Source organism: Balaenoptera musculus, chromosome 13, assembly GCF_009873245.2.
Source record: "Balaenoptera musculus isolate JJ_BM4_2016_0621 chromosome 13, mBalMus1.pri.v3, whole genome shotgun sequence".
In the NCBI taxonomy this organism is placed as follows: domain Eukaryota; kingdom Metazoa; phylum Chordata; class Mammalia; order Artiodactyla; family Balaenopteridae; genus Balaenoptera; species Balaenoptera musculus.
This window is the reverse complement of record NC_045797.1, coordinates 26,268,471-26,284,003: the sequence shown is the minus strand read 5'-3', so window position 1 is coordinate 26,284,003 and position 15,533 is coordinate 26,268,471. Positions and strand designations below refer to the sequence as shown.

The window sequence follows — 15,533 nt, the reverse complement described above, 5'->3', positions numbered from 1 at the left end:
TATGATTCAGATACACCTGGGTTCCAAGATAGCCGCTTCCCGGCTCTGTAACCAGGGCCAAGTTACTTGAACTTTCTAGGTCACGGTTTTCAGGCACCTGATTGGGGCGATATGGGGAGCGGTTAAATGTAAAACACTTAGGACAGCGTCTCATGCTTTTAATATACAGTAGTTATTAAAAGAAAAAAAAAGACAAATGTGAGATTGGTTTTTCCTACTAGCCTGTCAACTGCGTGAGAACGCCAAATAAACACCGATCCAGTGGACGCGGCCCAGAGGGCCGACCCCAGGGACCAGCCCTACGCCACGCCGCGTTGAGATGCTGTGGGGCTTAACCTGACGTGGCGGGGCGGGACTTCCAGCGGAAGCGGAGGGGGAGGCACGGGCCGGTGGGTGCGGCGGACATATCGGTGGTGTTCCAGGCGCTGTGCGCGATCCTGGGAGGCGAGCCGGGACCCGGGCTCTGTTGCCATCTCTCCGGGTCCCCGCGACGCCCATTTCCGTGCAAGGATGGCTCGGGGCGAGCGGCGGCGCCGCGGGGCGCCGGCAGACGGAGCGCGGACCGCTGAGAGGGCGGCTCGGGGCGGCCCCGCGCGACGGGAAGGCCGGGGCGGCAGGGCCCGGGGCGCGGCTGCGGGAGCGGCTCTGGCCGTCGTGGTCCTGGCTCTGGCCCTGGGCCTGTCGGGATGCTGGCTGCTGGCATGGCATCGTGCGCGGCGGGCTGTCACGCTGCACTCCGCGCCCCCGGCGCTGCCTCCCGACTCTTCCAGCCCCGCCGTGGCCCCGGACCTCTTCTGGGGCACCTACCGCCCTCACGTTTACTTCGGCATGAAGACCCGCAGTCCGCAGCCCCTCCTCACCGGTAACCTGGACCCGGGGCGGGCAGGCAGGCGGGCACTTAATCTGGGCGCCCCAGCTTCGCGCCAGATCAAGGGTGGTGAGGAGTGGATCAGGAGAGTTATTAAGAGGGATGACCCTGAAGTTCTCGGCGACCCAGAGGGACAGGTCCCCTGCTCTCTCTTTGACTTACCTGGCCATTCTACCCCCAGGACTGATGTGGGCGCAGCAAGGTACCACCCCGGGGACCCCTAAGCTCAGGCACACGTGTGAGCAGGGGGACGGCGTGGGTCCCTATGGCTGGGAGTTCCACGACGGTCTCTCCTTCGGGCGGCAACACATCCAGGATGGGGCCTTAAGGCTCACCACTGAGTTCGTCAAGAGGCCTGGGGGTCAACACGGAGGGAACTGGAGCTGGAGAGTGACTGTAGAGCCTCAGGTCAGGGCCCTCAGGACACCCTTCCCCCAGCCCAGACTTCCTCCACCCTTCCTTTGCTGCGTGCAAATGCAGGATAAAGTGGGGGTTAATAGCAGGGGCTCTGAGCCTGGCTGCCTGGTTCGAATCTGCTGCCTGCCTTAAACACTTGCCTGTATGACCATCTCTTTTTACTATCTCTAAGCCTTGGTTTTCTTGTCTGTAAAGTGGAAATAAAAATAGTATGTAACTCACAGAATTGTAAGAATTAAAGGAAATAATATGTTGAGTTCTTAGCATAGTACATGGGACAAAAGTACTATTATTTCCCAGAGAACCCTGTGCAGAGCTCTTTATCTCATCCCACTGGTGCTTACTTTCAGTGACCCTCAACACTGCTAGATGTATGTTGTTTACTATGTTGCTCTCACCTGGTGTCCCTTTCCCTAAGGCTGATTCTCAGGGGAGAGACTGCTAACCTAATGCTGTGTTTTTATGTCCTCATTGGTCTCCCAGGCCTCAAGTACCTCTGCTCTCCCTTTGGTGTCCTTGTTCTTCTATGTGGTAACAGATGGCAAAGAAGTCCTAGTGCCAGAGGTTGGGGCTAAGGGGCAGTTGAAGTTCATCAGTGGACACACCAGTGAACTTGGTGACTTCCGCTTTACACTTATGCCACCAACCAGTCCAGGAGATACAGCCCCCAAGTATGGCAGGTAACTGGGGGAAGAGAGTGTGGGGTGGTGGTATGGATGCTGACTTAGCCTGATTTCCATCTCCCCCATTCTACCCTCTTTTCACCAGGTATTTCCCTTCTCACCAGGCTCCATGTTCCCTGCATTGCCAAGACTCTCCCATCCTGACTCCTGATCACCTCATGTTTTCGCTTTATAATCCCCACCACTTCCTCCTGAGTAATATTTCCTGTTTATCTTTTTCCTTTCAAGCTACAATGTCTTCTGGTCCTCCAACCCAGGACTTCCCTTGCTGACAGAGATGGTGAAGAGCCGCCTAAATAACTGGTTTCAGCATCGGCCCCCAGGGGCTTCCCCTGAACGCTACCTCGGCTTGCCAGGATCTCTGAAGTGGGAGGACAGAGGCCCAAGTGGGCAAGGACAGGGACAAGGGCAATTTTTGATACAACAGGTGACACTGAAAGTCCCCTTTTCTGTGGAGTTGGTGTTTGAATCAGGCAGTGCCCAGGCAGGAGGAAGCCAAGCCCTAGAGCAGCTGGCAGGCAGCCTGCTGACCCAGGCCCTGGAAAGCCATGCTGACGCCTTTAGAGAGCGCTTTGAGAAGACCTTCCGGCTGAAGGAGAAGGGCCTGAGCCCTGAGGAGCAGGCTTTGGGTCAGGTTGCCCTCAGTGGTCTTCTTGGTGGTATTGGCTACTTCTATGGACAGGGTCTGGTGTTGCCAGACATGGAGGTTGAGGGGTCTAAGCAGAAGGTGGACCCAGTCCTCTTTCCACCTGTCCCTCTTTTCACAGCAGTGCCCTCCCGGTCATTCTTCCCTCGAGGTTTCCTGTGGGACGAGGGCTTTCACCAGCTGGTGATCCAACGGTGGGATCCCCGGCTCACCCGGGAGGCCGTAGGCCACTGGCTGGGGCTGCTAAATGCTGACGGCTGGATTGGGCGGGAGCAGGTGCTGGGGGATGAGGCCCGAGCCCGGGTGCCCTCAGAGTTCCTGGTGCAACGGACAGCCCACGCCAACCCCCCAACTCTGCTTTTGCCTGTAGCCCACATGCTAGAGGGTGGTGACCCTGCCGACTATGCCTTCCTCCGCAGGGCCTTCCCCCGCCTGCGTGCCTGGTTCTCCTGGCTTCATCAGAGCCAGGCAGGGCCAGTGCCACTATCTTACCGCTGGCGGGGCCGGGACCCAGCCTTGCCAACCCTACTGAACCCCAAGACGCTGCCTTCAGGGTTGGATGACTATCCCCGGGCTTCACACCCTTCACCCACTGAGCGGCACCTGGACCTGCGGTGCTGGGTGGCACTGGGTGCCCGTGTGCTGATGCAGCTAGCGGAGCAGCTGGGAGAGGCTGAGGCAGCTGCAGAGCTGGGCCCACTGGCTGCCTCCCTGGAAGCAGAGGAGAGCCTGGATGAGCTGCATTGGGCCCCAGAGCTAGGAGTCTTTGCAGACTTTGGGAATCACACAAAAGCAGTGCAGCTGAAGCCTAGACCCCCTCAGGGGCTGGTGCGAGTGGTGGGCCGGCCCAGCCCTCGCTTACAATATGTGGATGCCTTGGGCTATGTCAGTCTTTTCCCCTTCCTGCTGAGGCTGCTGGACCCCAACTCATCCCGCCTTGGACCCCTGCTGGATGTTCTAGCTGATAGCCGCCAGCTCTGGAGCCCCTTTGGTTTGCGCTCCCTTGCAGCAACCAGCCCCTTTTACAGCCAGCGCAATTCAGAGCATGATCCTCCCTACTGGCGAGGTGCTGTGTGGCTCAATGTCAACTACCTGGCATTGGGGGCTCTTCACTACTATGGGCATCTGGAGGGTCCCTACCAGGCCCGTGCTGCCAAGCTCCACAGAGAGCTCCGTACCAATCTGGTGGGCAATGTGAGGCGGCAGTACCAGGCCACGGGCTTCCTGTGGGAGCAATACAGTGACCAGGATGGGCGAGGCATGGGCTGCCGCCCTTTCCAGGGCTGGACCAGCCTTGTCCTACTGGCCATGGCTGAAGACTACTGAAGGGGGAACATGGGAGGGGAGCCAGGCCTCTTAGGCCACTCTGGAGTCGAGGGACAAGGTCTCTCACTTCTGCCCCCAGCCGTCAGGTACCAGTGCTTCAAACCCTCCTCAGCTCATCTCAGGTGTCTCCTTACTGACATCCCACATAGCCCTTGAGTGAATGTGAATTCAGAGTCTATTTTTCTAAATAAATGGGAAAACCATGCCAAACTCTATTGCTTTTGCCAACTTTGCCTCGCCAAGAGGTCTTAGCTCAGTCCAGGCCTTAGGGCTGCCTGCTGTCCTTCAGAGTAGGTGGAAAAAGTGGCCATTGACTGTCCCCTCCAATCAAGTGCAATGCGGTAAGTTGAGCACTAGTCTACCCAAATCCACAAGCAGCTGGTTCACATCTCTTTAATGAGATCAAAGGCTCCTGTGTATGTCTTAGGAGATAGAGCTAGCACAGTCCCCCAAACACTGCCCTTCTCCTCAGGACTCCAGCCCTTTCAGACCGATTCTAGGAGGGCAGGGAAAGGCCGAGGAGAACTCAGGGAGTTGGGAGCAGGGCTGTTTCTGGTGGGCAAGTAAGCCACCCACCCTCCCCAAATTGCTTATGGGATGTCCCCTTCATTGGAAGCCAGCCCCACAGGAGAGACCTGGGGCACAGGATTTAGGGGCCGTGCACAGGGGACTGCTCCTCCACATCTGGTGGGGTGGCACTAGCCCTAGCCTCCTTGACTGGCTCCCCCTCACTGGAGTCAGGACAAGGGCAGAGCTCAATACCTGAGTCCCCAGTCAGGCGGCGATAGCGGCAGAAGGGTGGTGTGGGGGCAGGGCTCACCCTTGCCCCAGGCTCACCCTCCTGATGAGGAGGGTCACTCTGGTGGGAGGAAACATCTTCCACATTTGTTCCCTCTTGGTGGGCAGGGCAGCTAGAAGCAGAGGAGCAGCAGGTGCATTCACTGGAAGCAGTCGAGGGGCAGCCTGAGGCTGCAGTGTAAGGAGGCGGCGGTGTGCCTGGGCGGTGAACCACATCCTCATAGGCTGGGGGTTTGAAGGTGCTGAGGAGGCCTGCAGGAGAGAATGGCATGGTTGGTGGAAGGCAACAAGGGGTGGGGTGGTGGTCTCTTTCCTATTAGCAAAAAGTGTGCTTTGAAATGTTTGAAAAGGGAGTGTGGGATGAATCAGGGTCCTGTTTTGGGAGGGACCACTGGTAGTGAGCCCAGAGCTTCAAGTCACTCACGAAGATCAAGCAGTGAACCGGGAGGGACAGGGCCAGCCCCATGGCATGCCCCGTGGTAGGCCAACAAGTTGATCTCACGCTGCCGCTGCTGTTGCTGCAGCCGGAGTTTAGCTCGTCGATGGCGGAAGGCGCAACAGCAGCTAAAGAGAATGAGGACAGTCCAGAGCAGCCAGAACCCTGCAGGAAGTGAGGAGGGAGAGTCTTAGATACCTCCCAGGCAGAGAAGGGTCCTTGAAGGCTGAGGTCCAAAGGCAGGTGGGCAGAAGGACCCAAGAAGAGCCCTCTTGAAGACTCACACCAGAGCTCATAGTAGTAGGTGCAGCAGCCAGTCTCCCCGCAGCAGTGACCACTCTCACAGAGGTAAGGCTGGTTGTTCACTCCTGGGCACAGCTCTCGAAGCTGGGAGCAAGGAGGCACTTAGAACCAAGGGAGGTTCCAGCCCAAGGCACTGTCCATCCCCAACCCCTGCATACACATACACAATCCCACCCTGTGAACCAGGTTTAGCTCATAGAAATCTATGGGGAGGGGGAAGAGTGATGCTGAGAGGAGTGTTCCAAATCTGAAGGGCTGCCAGCATGGAAGAGGATCTGGAATAGCAAGAGTCAGTCTAGAGACCAAGATTAAGATGCAAGGTGTGGACATACAAAGAGGCAGATTTCAGCTCTGCATATAAGAGACTTATCTCATACTCAGGTCTGGCTCCCCAGGGTGTTTTCTGTTAAGGGAGTATTTTGGCAGAAGCCAGAAGACAGTCTGAGCTATCTCAAAGTCTCAGACAATGGGTAAGGAGTTTAAGGTAATTTCCAAAGCCGTTTTCATCACCACTCCCCATGGTCTGCCAATCCCCACTCCCAAGCTGGATCTTTCCACCCCTGGGTCTCAGGCTTCCTAGGGTACAGGAGGGTCAGTGTGAGACCCAGAGCAGGGCTCCCAACCAGATGGGATTGCTGCGGGTGCTAAAGGATGGCATCCAAGGCGCGAGTCTGGAGTCCAGCTCTTCTCCAAATTGCTCCCTCAAGAGAAGACGCTGCCAGACTCGGTTGTGACAATAGGCACATAGAAAAACATCACAAATAACAGTTGCAAAACAGAGGGAGCCTCCCTGGGGCCTCGCTATGCCTCTGGTCACTGAAGAGCCACTGCAAGCTTCCACTGCAGCCACGGGATGGGGGTCTATGAAGCTGCAGGCAAAAGTCAACTGCATCTACAGTACATTACAAAGTTTAGACAAAGAGTGCAAGGAACATATCTAGGAACTTCGCAGTACCTTTGGCTCCGTGAGTTCCTCCCCCACCCCCCAAAAGGCAGGGACAAGGAAAGGGGAACGAGAAATAAATGGCTGTCGTGATAGGCTTTTGGAGCTGTTGGGATACCTGCTGTTGCGGCACCCGAAGTGCCCCCCAGTCCTCCTCGCTGCCGTTCCCGCCGCTGGCCCGAGCCATGCCTCCGCCTACAGCCCCCTGAAGGCCACAGTCTCCTCTACCGCCAGCCACCCCGCCCCTGCCACCTCTGCCGCCACCGCCATGGTCCCTGCCCGGCCCATCTCCGCTGCCTCCACCATCACTCCGCGACCGGACCTTCCATCCAGCGAGAGCTCTGCCAACTAGCACCCGGGTTGTTCCGTCCTACCAATCCACATCACCCTCCGACAGATGGGCCAATAGGAAAGATCACAGGCTTCTCCCTGTGACCAATCTACAGCAGCGCCTCCGCCACTCTCCCAGACAACAAGAGCTTGCACAGACAAAGAGTGGGGTAAGGTTCGACCCATGGCCCTGACTGACAGCGACAACAGCCAATACGGACAACAAAACAGGCTTTGCGTTATCAACCAATGAACGGCCGTCCAGAACAGCAAAGTTCCCGCTGATTGGCTTGAGCCCTATTTTCCAGATGACGCCAAACGCTTAACCACGCCAGGTAATCCTCCTGGAAGAGGCGGGGTCACAAATGTCGGCTGGAGTCTGGGCGCGGGCTGGCTACCGTTCTTGGGCCTGGTGGACGTTTCCCAGGCGTCGACGCAAGCTCCGGTGGGGGCAAGATGTGTGTACGCGGAATTGGCCTACCCATACCCCATTACCCCAATTCTGTACAAGTCAAGGCACTGGATGAAATTTAATAGGGTGGGGAAGACACTGAAAACCGGGGACAGAGGAGAAGGCACAGAGTCCAGATTGGGTGAGGGCCTTAAGAAGCCAGAAGTGGGGATCCGGGGCCCTCAGGCCCACCCAGCCGCATCTGCAGGTTGATGCGGTAGCACTGAAGGCTGCAGAGTGCCTGGCCTGTGCGGGAGCAGGCATAGCGGCGCGGATGTGGACAGCCGGGGACAGAGCACCGAGGAGCAGGGGCAGATGGGGATGGCCGCTGAGACACAGGCGCGGGGGCGGGGACGCCAGGTGGGAAGGAAAGGGTGGAACCTTGTGCCCCGCTGCTGTAGCGCACCATGGGGGCCGGGGCCGCGGCCCGCCCTCCCCGCCTCTCGCCCCGCGCGGCCCCTCGGCCTCCCCGCCCGCTGGGCGCCACAGTCTTGGTGAGGCGCTCAATAGTCTGGTTCTTGTGCTCCTCCGCCCGCCGAGCCGCCTGCAGCCGCCTCTTCCGTGCCCGCTCCTCTCGCTTCAACAGCATCTCCTCGGTGAGAGCAGGGGCCGGGCAGCCCCCAGCCACAGGTAGTGACAGAATCGGGGAAGGCTGACTTCGAGCCTTCTGCAGCAGAGCTCGCTAGGGAGAGACGGAAGAGATGTCAAAATAGAGAAGTGAGGTCTGCCTGAACGGGGGAAGGGGAAGAGGGGACATGAAAAGCAGGGTCTTGAGGAGAACAGGCCTTGAGAGAAGGGGTGAAATGAGCACCCTCTCCAGGAGCCCTTAATACTGCCTCCTCTCAGGTCTCCAGACTTCCAGCTTTAGATCCTTGACTCTCAAGGGGAAAAGTATTAGTAATGTTACCTTCCTGCCTTGTGTACCAAAACTCTGTACCAGCTCCCTGGAGGCTTTTTTGTTGTTGTTTTGAATCTTTTAATCTCAATGGATAGCATCAATTGGATAACTGCTCAAGCCAAAAACTAACGGTTATCCTTGATTCCTCTCCTTCCCCCAACAAGTGTCTGTTTCCTAAATATATCCAGAATCCATCTGATTTTCTCCATCTCTACCATTTCACCTTGGTTCAAGCCACCACCATCTCTTACCTACTTCAACAGCTTCCTACCTGGTCTTGCTTCTATCCCTTACCACCACTAAGAAACCAAAGAAATCTACTGGAATACAAATCAAATACATCACTTCTCTGTAAACAACCCTTTTGTGGTAGTCACACTTATTTTTCTCCTTGACCATGATTAGGCATGTTCCCCTTTCAGGGTTTTTGCCCCTGCTGGTCTCTCTGCCGGGAAAGCTCCTCTGGTATTGTAAATGTTATCTCTTTAGAGAGGTCTTTCCAGACTACCCTATCTAATGTTGTTTCTTTTCTACTTCTTTCTATTTCATCACCCTATTTTTGTTATAAACCTTACAGTTTTTCGAAATTATTTATTTACTGCACAAGAATACCAGCTCCATAAGAACAGAAACCTTGTCTGTCTTTTCTCCACTGCTGATATCCCTGCTGCCTAGCAAAGTTCTTGGGACATGGAAAGTTCTCAATATAAATTTGGCAAGCAAATAAAGAATGAACTAACTTACCTGTCGAGCAGTGAGCAGCCGTTCATTGATCTCCTTCTTGAGATCTCCATTGTCATCCAGCTCCCCCTTCTCCAAGGCATCCAGCCACCTTTGTTCTTCCTCTTCCTCCTGACCCCCTAAGGCCCCGGACAAGTCCCGCAGTGGGGAGGGGGACAGATTACTGTCTTCATCTGGAAAGGAAAGTTGGAGAGCTAAAAGTGGAATTGTTCAGATGGGGAACCCTAATTTGGCCAAGTTAATACTGGGACACGCAAAATTCTCACCTTCCTCAGAACGAACCCTCTTCCCTTAACCAGGTATAATGAGAAACCCAGTTTCCCCACCTCCAGACCCTTCTCACCCAGCCAGGCACGGTACTGCTCAAGGGGGACTCCTTCCACAGGTTCCTCTTCATTGTCCACAACCATAAGGGGAGAGGGTGAGCGAGGACCCTCAGGGATCACAGTGAATGTAGGAACACTGCAGAGAAGCAACCACTCTGTAAGCTGAGCAATTGTCTCCTCCTGCTCAGTACATCCAGCCTTCCCTACACCCTCTTGGGTTCTTGCTGCATTAACCTGGGCCCTGCAGTCACAGCGTCCATTCTCTGTCTTCTGAAAAGCGCAGCCAGCTTCTGCTTCTATCTCTACCTGCTCCTGAAGTCCCCCAAGTAAAACCTCGGCTCTCTTGGCCTCACCTTTTGGTGCCCAGGACCTGCCCGCCCAACTTGATTTTGAGTTTGAGCTGGGGCTTGGCAGGAGACGGCTGCGTGGGCCCAGCCTCCTCTTCCTGGTAGTGTTTCTTCTTGTGTTTTTTCTTGTGCTTCTTGTGCTTTTTCTTGTGCACTCCGTGGCCGTGGGCACCCGCCAAACTCAACTCCAGGGCTTCCCCTGCAGAAGGAGAGCCTGTCAACGGTGTACATCAGGAGCGGGTCAGGGAAAGCCCAGAAGAACCCAATACCCCTGAGGGGTCCTACACTTCCCGCGGTATTCGCTGTTACCATAACAACAGCCCCGCCTTTCTCCTTCCCACCTGTGGCGAAGTACCCAGGAAGCTCGGAGGAGCAAGAAAGGGACTCCTTTTCTGCGAAGGCCTAAGTTGCTTTATCGATCCGCGCTTACCCGGCTCAGGGGCCTCCATAGCCCCAGAGGTGCTCCCGCGCCGCCACAGCTTACTCATGGGGTCCTGCAAGGAAAAGGGGCTGAAAATAATCGGAACACAAGCAGACATACCTTTTCCGCCCCACGGAACAACTTATCTCAGCAAATAACCGGGTACTTCCGGTGCGTAGCAACCATGCTTGTGCGGGGCAAGCTTTGCGGTTAAAAATCCTCCGGAAGAAACAACGCTCCTTCCAACAAGGGTTCCGTACTCTTTGAGACCGGGAGCGGTCAGAGGGCCATGGCTTTCTGCTCGCTCCGCATCCACACAATCGAGATAAGACGCGCGGGCGATTCAATTATTATTACACTCAAGCGTGATGAACGTATATTCCAGACCAAATTCGGGGCTAAGCTATGAGAATACAAAGATGAATATGAACACTTCTCTCTGCCTTTGAGGAGCTTACAATTTGGTGGAGTACGTAAGAAAGTGTATTGCCGGCAAAACGGCAGAAGGGCTTAACAGCACAAGTGCCCTACCAGCAGGGCAAATGATATTTAAGCCTAAATTCTATATCAGTAGAGAAATGGATAAATGAATTATGGTGCATCTATCCAATCTGGAACACAAAAGCTAAGAGCTGATAAGTACTTGATAAGATTGACATGGAATTTATATCCAAGTGGGTAATAGCATTGGAAACAATCTAAGTCTGCCTCTAAAGAAAAACCAAAATAATTTGGTACAGGGATTTGATACATCCATACAGTGGGAAGCTATGCTGCCATTAAAAGAAATGAGGCCCCAGAAGGCTACCCAAGAAACTGGTGGCAGCAATTCCAATGGATAGTTGGGAGAACGAGGGTGAAGGGACTTATTCTTCATAATATACCCTTTTGTGCCTATTGTACTTTGTCTAAAACATGTATGTTTTACCTAATTAAAAAAAAAGGAACAAAGTAGATCTGTATGTGCTGACATATGAAATAAGAAAGGCAAGTTTCAAGATGAAGTGATCCCATTTATTTTTTAATTTTTTAAAATTAATTAACTGGTTATTTTTGGCTGCACTGGGTCTTCGTTGCTGCCCAAGGGCTTTCCCTAGTTGAGGAGCACGGACTCTAGGCACGCGGGGTTCAGTAGTTGTGGCATGCAGGCTCAGTAGTTGTGGCGCCCCGGCTTAGTTGCTCTGCAGCATGTGGGATCTTCTGGGACCAGGAGTCAGACCTGTGTCCCCTGCATTGGCAGGCGGATTCTTAACCACTGCACCACCAAGGAAGTCCTGTGGTGATCCCATTTAAAAAGGCATAATATGCTACTACATTCACAGAAAAAACATTAAGGAGTGTATACTATACTGTTAACGGTGATTACCTTTGGAAGCTGGGGTTGGGGAAATTTCACTATCTAGATCTGTAGTGAATTTCCTTTCCTTTCCTTTTCTTTTCTCTCTCTCTCTTTTTTTCTTCATTTAAAAATACTGCTTAGTAAGTTTTGTAACGAATTTTCTTACAGCCTATATATCACATTTATAATTAGAAAAAAGCACTGTATATAATATATATGGGATTCATGTCTGAACAAGGTAGCAATAGTGAACATAGTAAGGGAAGAACTGATTCAAGAGACATTTCATTGATGAAATTTAAAGGAATTGATGAACAATTATATATGAGAATTCAGGAAGAAGTCAATGTAGTATAGTGATTAAGGTTAAGAGAATGAACTTTGGAGTCGGAGAAGCCTATTATCAAATTCCAGTTTATTGGCTATGTAACCTTGGGTTCACAGTTATTCAAGCTCTCTGAACCTCATATTCCAGCTCTGTAAAATGGAATGAAGTAGTGTCTCCTGCATAGGATTCTTTCAAGGAATAAAGCAAATCAAGAATGCAAAGTACCTAGGGTAGTATCTGGCACATAGTAGAAGTTCAAAAAGCAAACAGCAACAATAATAAATGACTTCTAGGGACTTCTTTGGTAGTCCAGCAGGTAAGACTCTGCCCTCCCAATGCAAGGGGCCTGGGTTTGATCCCTGGTCAGGGAACTAGATCCCACATGCAGCAACTAGGAGTTCACATGCCACAACTAAGGCCCAGCGCAGCCAAATTAATAAATAAATATTAAAAAAAAAAGTCCGCATGCCACAGCTAAGAAGTCCACATGCCACAACTAAGACCCAGCTCAGCTAAAATAAATAAATAAATAAATAAAAATTTTAAAATGACTTCTATATTTCTAGCACAAGTATTAGAGAGAACATAGTGTTTTGTTTTGTTTTTTTTAATAAATTTATTTATTTATTTTTGGCTGCGTTGGTTCTTCATTGCTGCTCACGGGCTTTCTCTAGTTGCGGCGAGCAGGGGCTACTCTTTGTTGCGGTGCGTGGGCTTCTCACTGTGGTGGCTTCTCTTGTTGCGGAGCACGGGCTCTAGGCACTCGGGCTTCAGTAGTTGCAGCACAGAGGCTCAGTAGTTGTGGCTCGTGCACCATGGCATGTGGGATCTTCCCGGACCAGGGCTCAAACCCGTGTCCCCTGCATTGGCAGGCGGATTCTTAACCACTGCGCCACCAGGGAAGTCCCCATAGTGTTTTAAATAAAGATTAGAACATAGGAAGATAAGCAAGTAAGAAGAAAATCATTTAGTGTTACCCAAGGTGAATTTAAATTGCATGTGGGAAATCAAAACTACAATGAGGTATCACCTCACACCTGTCAGAATGGCCATCATCAAAAAATCTACAAACAGTAAATGCTGGAAGGGGTGTGGAGAAAAGGGAACCCTCTTTCACAATTGGTGGCAATGTAAATTGGTACATCCACTATGGAGAACAATATGGAGGGTCCTTAAAAAACTAAAAATAGAGCTACGATATGATCCAGCAGTCCCACTCCTGGGCATATATCTGGAGAAAACCAGAATTCGAAAGGATGCATGCACCCTGATATTCATTGCAGCACTATTTACAATAGCCAGGATATGGAAGCAACCTAAATGTCCATCGACAGAGGAATGGATAAAGAAGATGTGGTACATATATACAATGGAATATTACTCAGCCATAAAAAGGAACAAAACAATGCCATTTGCAGAGACGTGGATGGACCTAGAGATTATCACACAGAGTGAAGTAAGTCAGAAAGAGAAAAACAAATATCGTATAACATTGCTTATACGTGGAATCTAGAAAAAATAATACAGATGAACTTTTTTGCAAAGCAGAAATAGAGTCACAGATGTAGAGAACAAACTTACGGTTACCAAGGGGGAAAGGGGGGTGGGATAAATTGAGAGATTGGGATTGACATATATACACTACTATGTGTAAAATAGATAAATAATGAGAACCTGCTGTATAGCACAGGGAACTCTATTCAGTGCTCTGTGGTGACTTACATGGGAAGCAAATCTAAAAAAGAGTGGATATATATATATACGTATAACCGATTCACTTTGCTGCACAGCAGCAACTAACACAACATTGTAAAGCAACTATACTCTAATAAAAATTAATAAAAATAAAATAAAATAAAGTGCATGTGGGAATGCCCAGATGGAGATGTAATACTGAAGGAGAAGCCAATGCAGAAGGTGTGATTTGGGGCATCATCATCAGCATAAAAATGGAGGTCCCCCTCAAGGGATGGGAATAGATGAGACATTCCAGAATGATCAAGCAGATGAAGAGGAAAGGACCAGGAACAAACCCAAGTGGACACCGGTCCTGAACAGGCAGGCAGAGGGACAGGCAGTGTTGGGAAGAGATCAAAAGAGGCAATAAAGGTACCCAAAGGCAGAGATTATCAGCAGACGAAGGCTATGATGAACTGTGTACAGTTCTGTGAAGGCTAGGTTGAGCTCCAAGCAGAGTATGCATTCTAGCAGGGAGTGAAGGCAATAGTCCTGTATCACCAGGAGTTAAAGTGAGGGATCACCTGCAGTTAGTATTTGTCAAACATATTAGAGCTTATAACCTGCTTTCATATCCCTTCCCTCCCTTGATCCCCATGGCGGCTCCATATGGGAGATGCTATTGTTCCCTCATGAGGAAACTGAGGCTTAGAGAGGTTAAATGATTTGGCCAGAGCCACACAGTTAGGGAGTGGCAGAGCCAGCATCAAATAGAGACTTCCTGACACTAGGCCCAGTGGTGTTTCCTCAACATCCTGATGCCCAGCAGGGAGGAAGTGGTGACAGTAAGTAGCCATGGACTTCATTATTTTGTTTTGTTTTTAGTTTTGCTTTGTTTAGTGTCAGAGAGGTTTGAGCAGGTTTGTAGGCTGAAAGGAAGAATTTTGTCCTTCTGAAAAAGTTCTTAGCTTATTTTTTAAATATAATTTTTGAGGAAATAATTTCAAACTCACAGAAAAGTTGCAAGAAGAGTACATAGAGCTCTCTTAGCTCCTTAAATCAGATTCTACAATTATTAACCTTTACTATTTCCTCCCCTTCCTCTCCATTATCATTATTCCTATTCTGATCATTCTGAGAGCAAGTTGCAGACATGATGCCACTTCACCCCTAAATAGTTCACTGTGTATTTCCTCAAAAACAAGTACACAATTCTAAAACCTTTGTGCAACCCTCCCAATCAGGAAATTAACACTGATACAATACTACCATCCTATCCACAGATCCCATTCAAATTTCACCCACTTCCCAATGTCTCCCTTTCCCTTCTAGGCCAGGATTCAAATCCAGGATCATGCATTACATTTCCTCATCATATCTCTTTGATCTGCTTTAATCTGCTAGAACTTTTCCTCACTCTTTCCCTATCCTTTGTGACCTTTACAATTTAAAAAAGTATAGGCCTTTGATTCTGTAGTATGTCCCTCAACCTGGATCCATCTGGTTTTTCTTCAAGTCAAGACTCTTAAATTCTTGGCAGGAGTACTACTCAAAAAATATCATGCTGTGTTCTTCTCAGTGTATCACATCAGGGGGCACATGACGTCAGCTTATCCCACCACTGATGATGCTAAACTTGATCACCTGCTCAAGGTGGTGTCTGCCGGTTTTCTCCAGTGTAAAGTCACCATTTCTTTTTTTCTAATTTGTTTTTTAATTTTTTTATTTGGCCATGTTGTGTGGCTTTCAGGATCTTAGTTCCCCAACCAGGGATCAAACTCAGGCCCCAGCAATGAAAGCGCCAAGTCCTAACCACTAGACAAAGTCACCATTTTCAACTTTGTAGTTAATGAGTATTTTCTGGAGAAATACTCTGAAACTACTCTGATATCCTGTCCCCTACATCAAACTTCCACCCACCAGGCTTAATAGCCATTGATGAATATTGTATGAATCAGTTCTACCTTAATAATTGCCAAGTGGTATTCTACTCCCGTTATTCCATCGACATGTGTTAGTTGGCATTCTATGGTGAAGTGAAGATTTCTTTTCTCCTTACATTCAGTTTCATATGTATTTATTTGTATCGGTATAGATTCCTGTTTCATTCAATGAGTTGTAATCTATTATTTATTTTGATGCTTAAATTTGTCCCAGATTTGGTCAGTGGGCATTTCTTTAAGATGACTTCTGTGTCCTTCTGACACATCTCCATCATTCCTTTAGCACTTTCTTACTTCCCAGCACTACAAAAT

At 50.6% G+C, this 15,533-nt stretch overlaps 3 protein-coding genes across 4 annotated transcripts; 1 reads left to right on the top strand and 2 right to left on the bottom strand.

Annotated features, from left to right (window-relative positions):
- The first annotated feature begins 307 nt into the window (after positions 1–307).
- Positions 308–4,144, top strand: MOGS (mannosyl-oligosaccharide glucosidase). The gene is made up of 4 exons (XM_036873173.1): positions 308–862; positions 1,050–1,276; positions 1,769–1,965; positions 2,197–4,144. Exons 1-4 carry the CDS (start codon positions 511–513, stop codon positions 3,938–3,940), a joined length of 2,520 nt encoding a protein of 839 aa, XP_036729068.1. The 5' UTR covers positions 308–510; the 3' UTR covers positions 3,941–4,144.
- Positions 4,145–4,317: 173 nt separating this feature from the next.
- WBP1 (WW domain binding protein 1) lies at positions 4,318–6,908 on the bottom strand. The gene is made up of 4 exons (XM_036873177.1): positions 6,539–6,908; positions 5,459–5,561; positions 5,163–5,339; positions 4,318–4,990 (listed from the first exon to the last, which is right to left on the bottom strand). Exons 1-4 carry the CDS (start codon positions 6,605–6,607, stop codon positions 4,590–4,592), a joined length of 750 nt encoding a protein of 249 aa, XP_036729072.1. The 5' UTR covers positions 6,608–6,908; the 3' UTR covers positions 4,318–4,589.
- Positions 6,909–7,261: 353 nt separating this feature from the next.
- Positions 7,262–10,085, bottom strand: INO80B (INO80 complex subunit B). Of its 2 annotated transcripts, none has more exons than XM_036873175.1 (5): positions 9,944–10,085; positions 9,520–9,712; positions 9,184–9,302; positions 8,844–9,013; positions 7,262–7,883 (listed from the first exon to the last, which is right to left on the bottom strand). In XM_036873175.1, exons 1-5 carry the CDS (start codon positions 10,050–10,052, stop codon positions 7,353–7,355), a joined length of 1,122 nt encoding a protein of 373 aa, XP_036729070.1. In that variant the 5' UTR covers positions 10,053–10,085; the 3' UTR covers positions 7,262–7,352. The 2 variants fall into 2 exon arrangements, with proteins under 2 accessions (XP_036729070.1, XP_036729069.1); XM_036873174.1 differs by having other exon boundaries at positions 9,520–9,727; positions 9,944–10,048.
- Between the last annotated feature and the right edge of the window lie 5,448 nt (positions 10,086–15,533).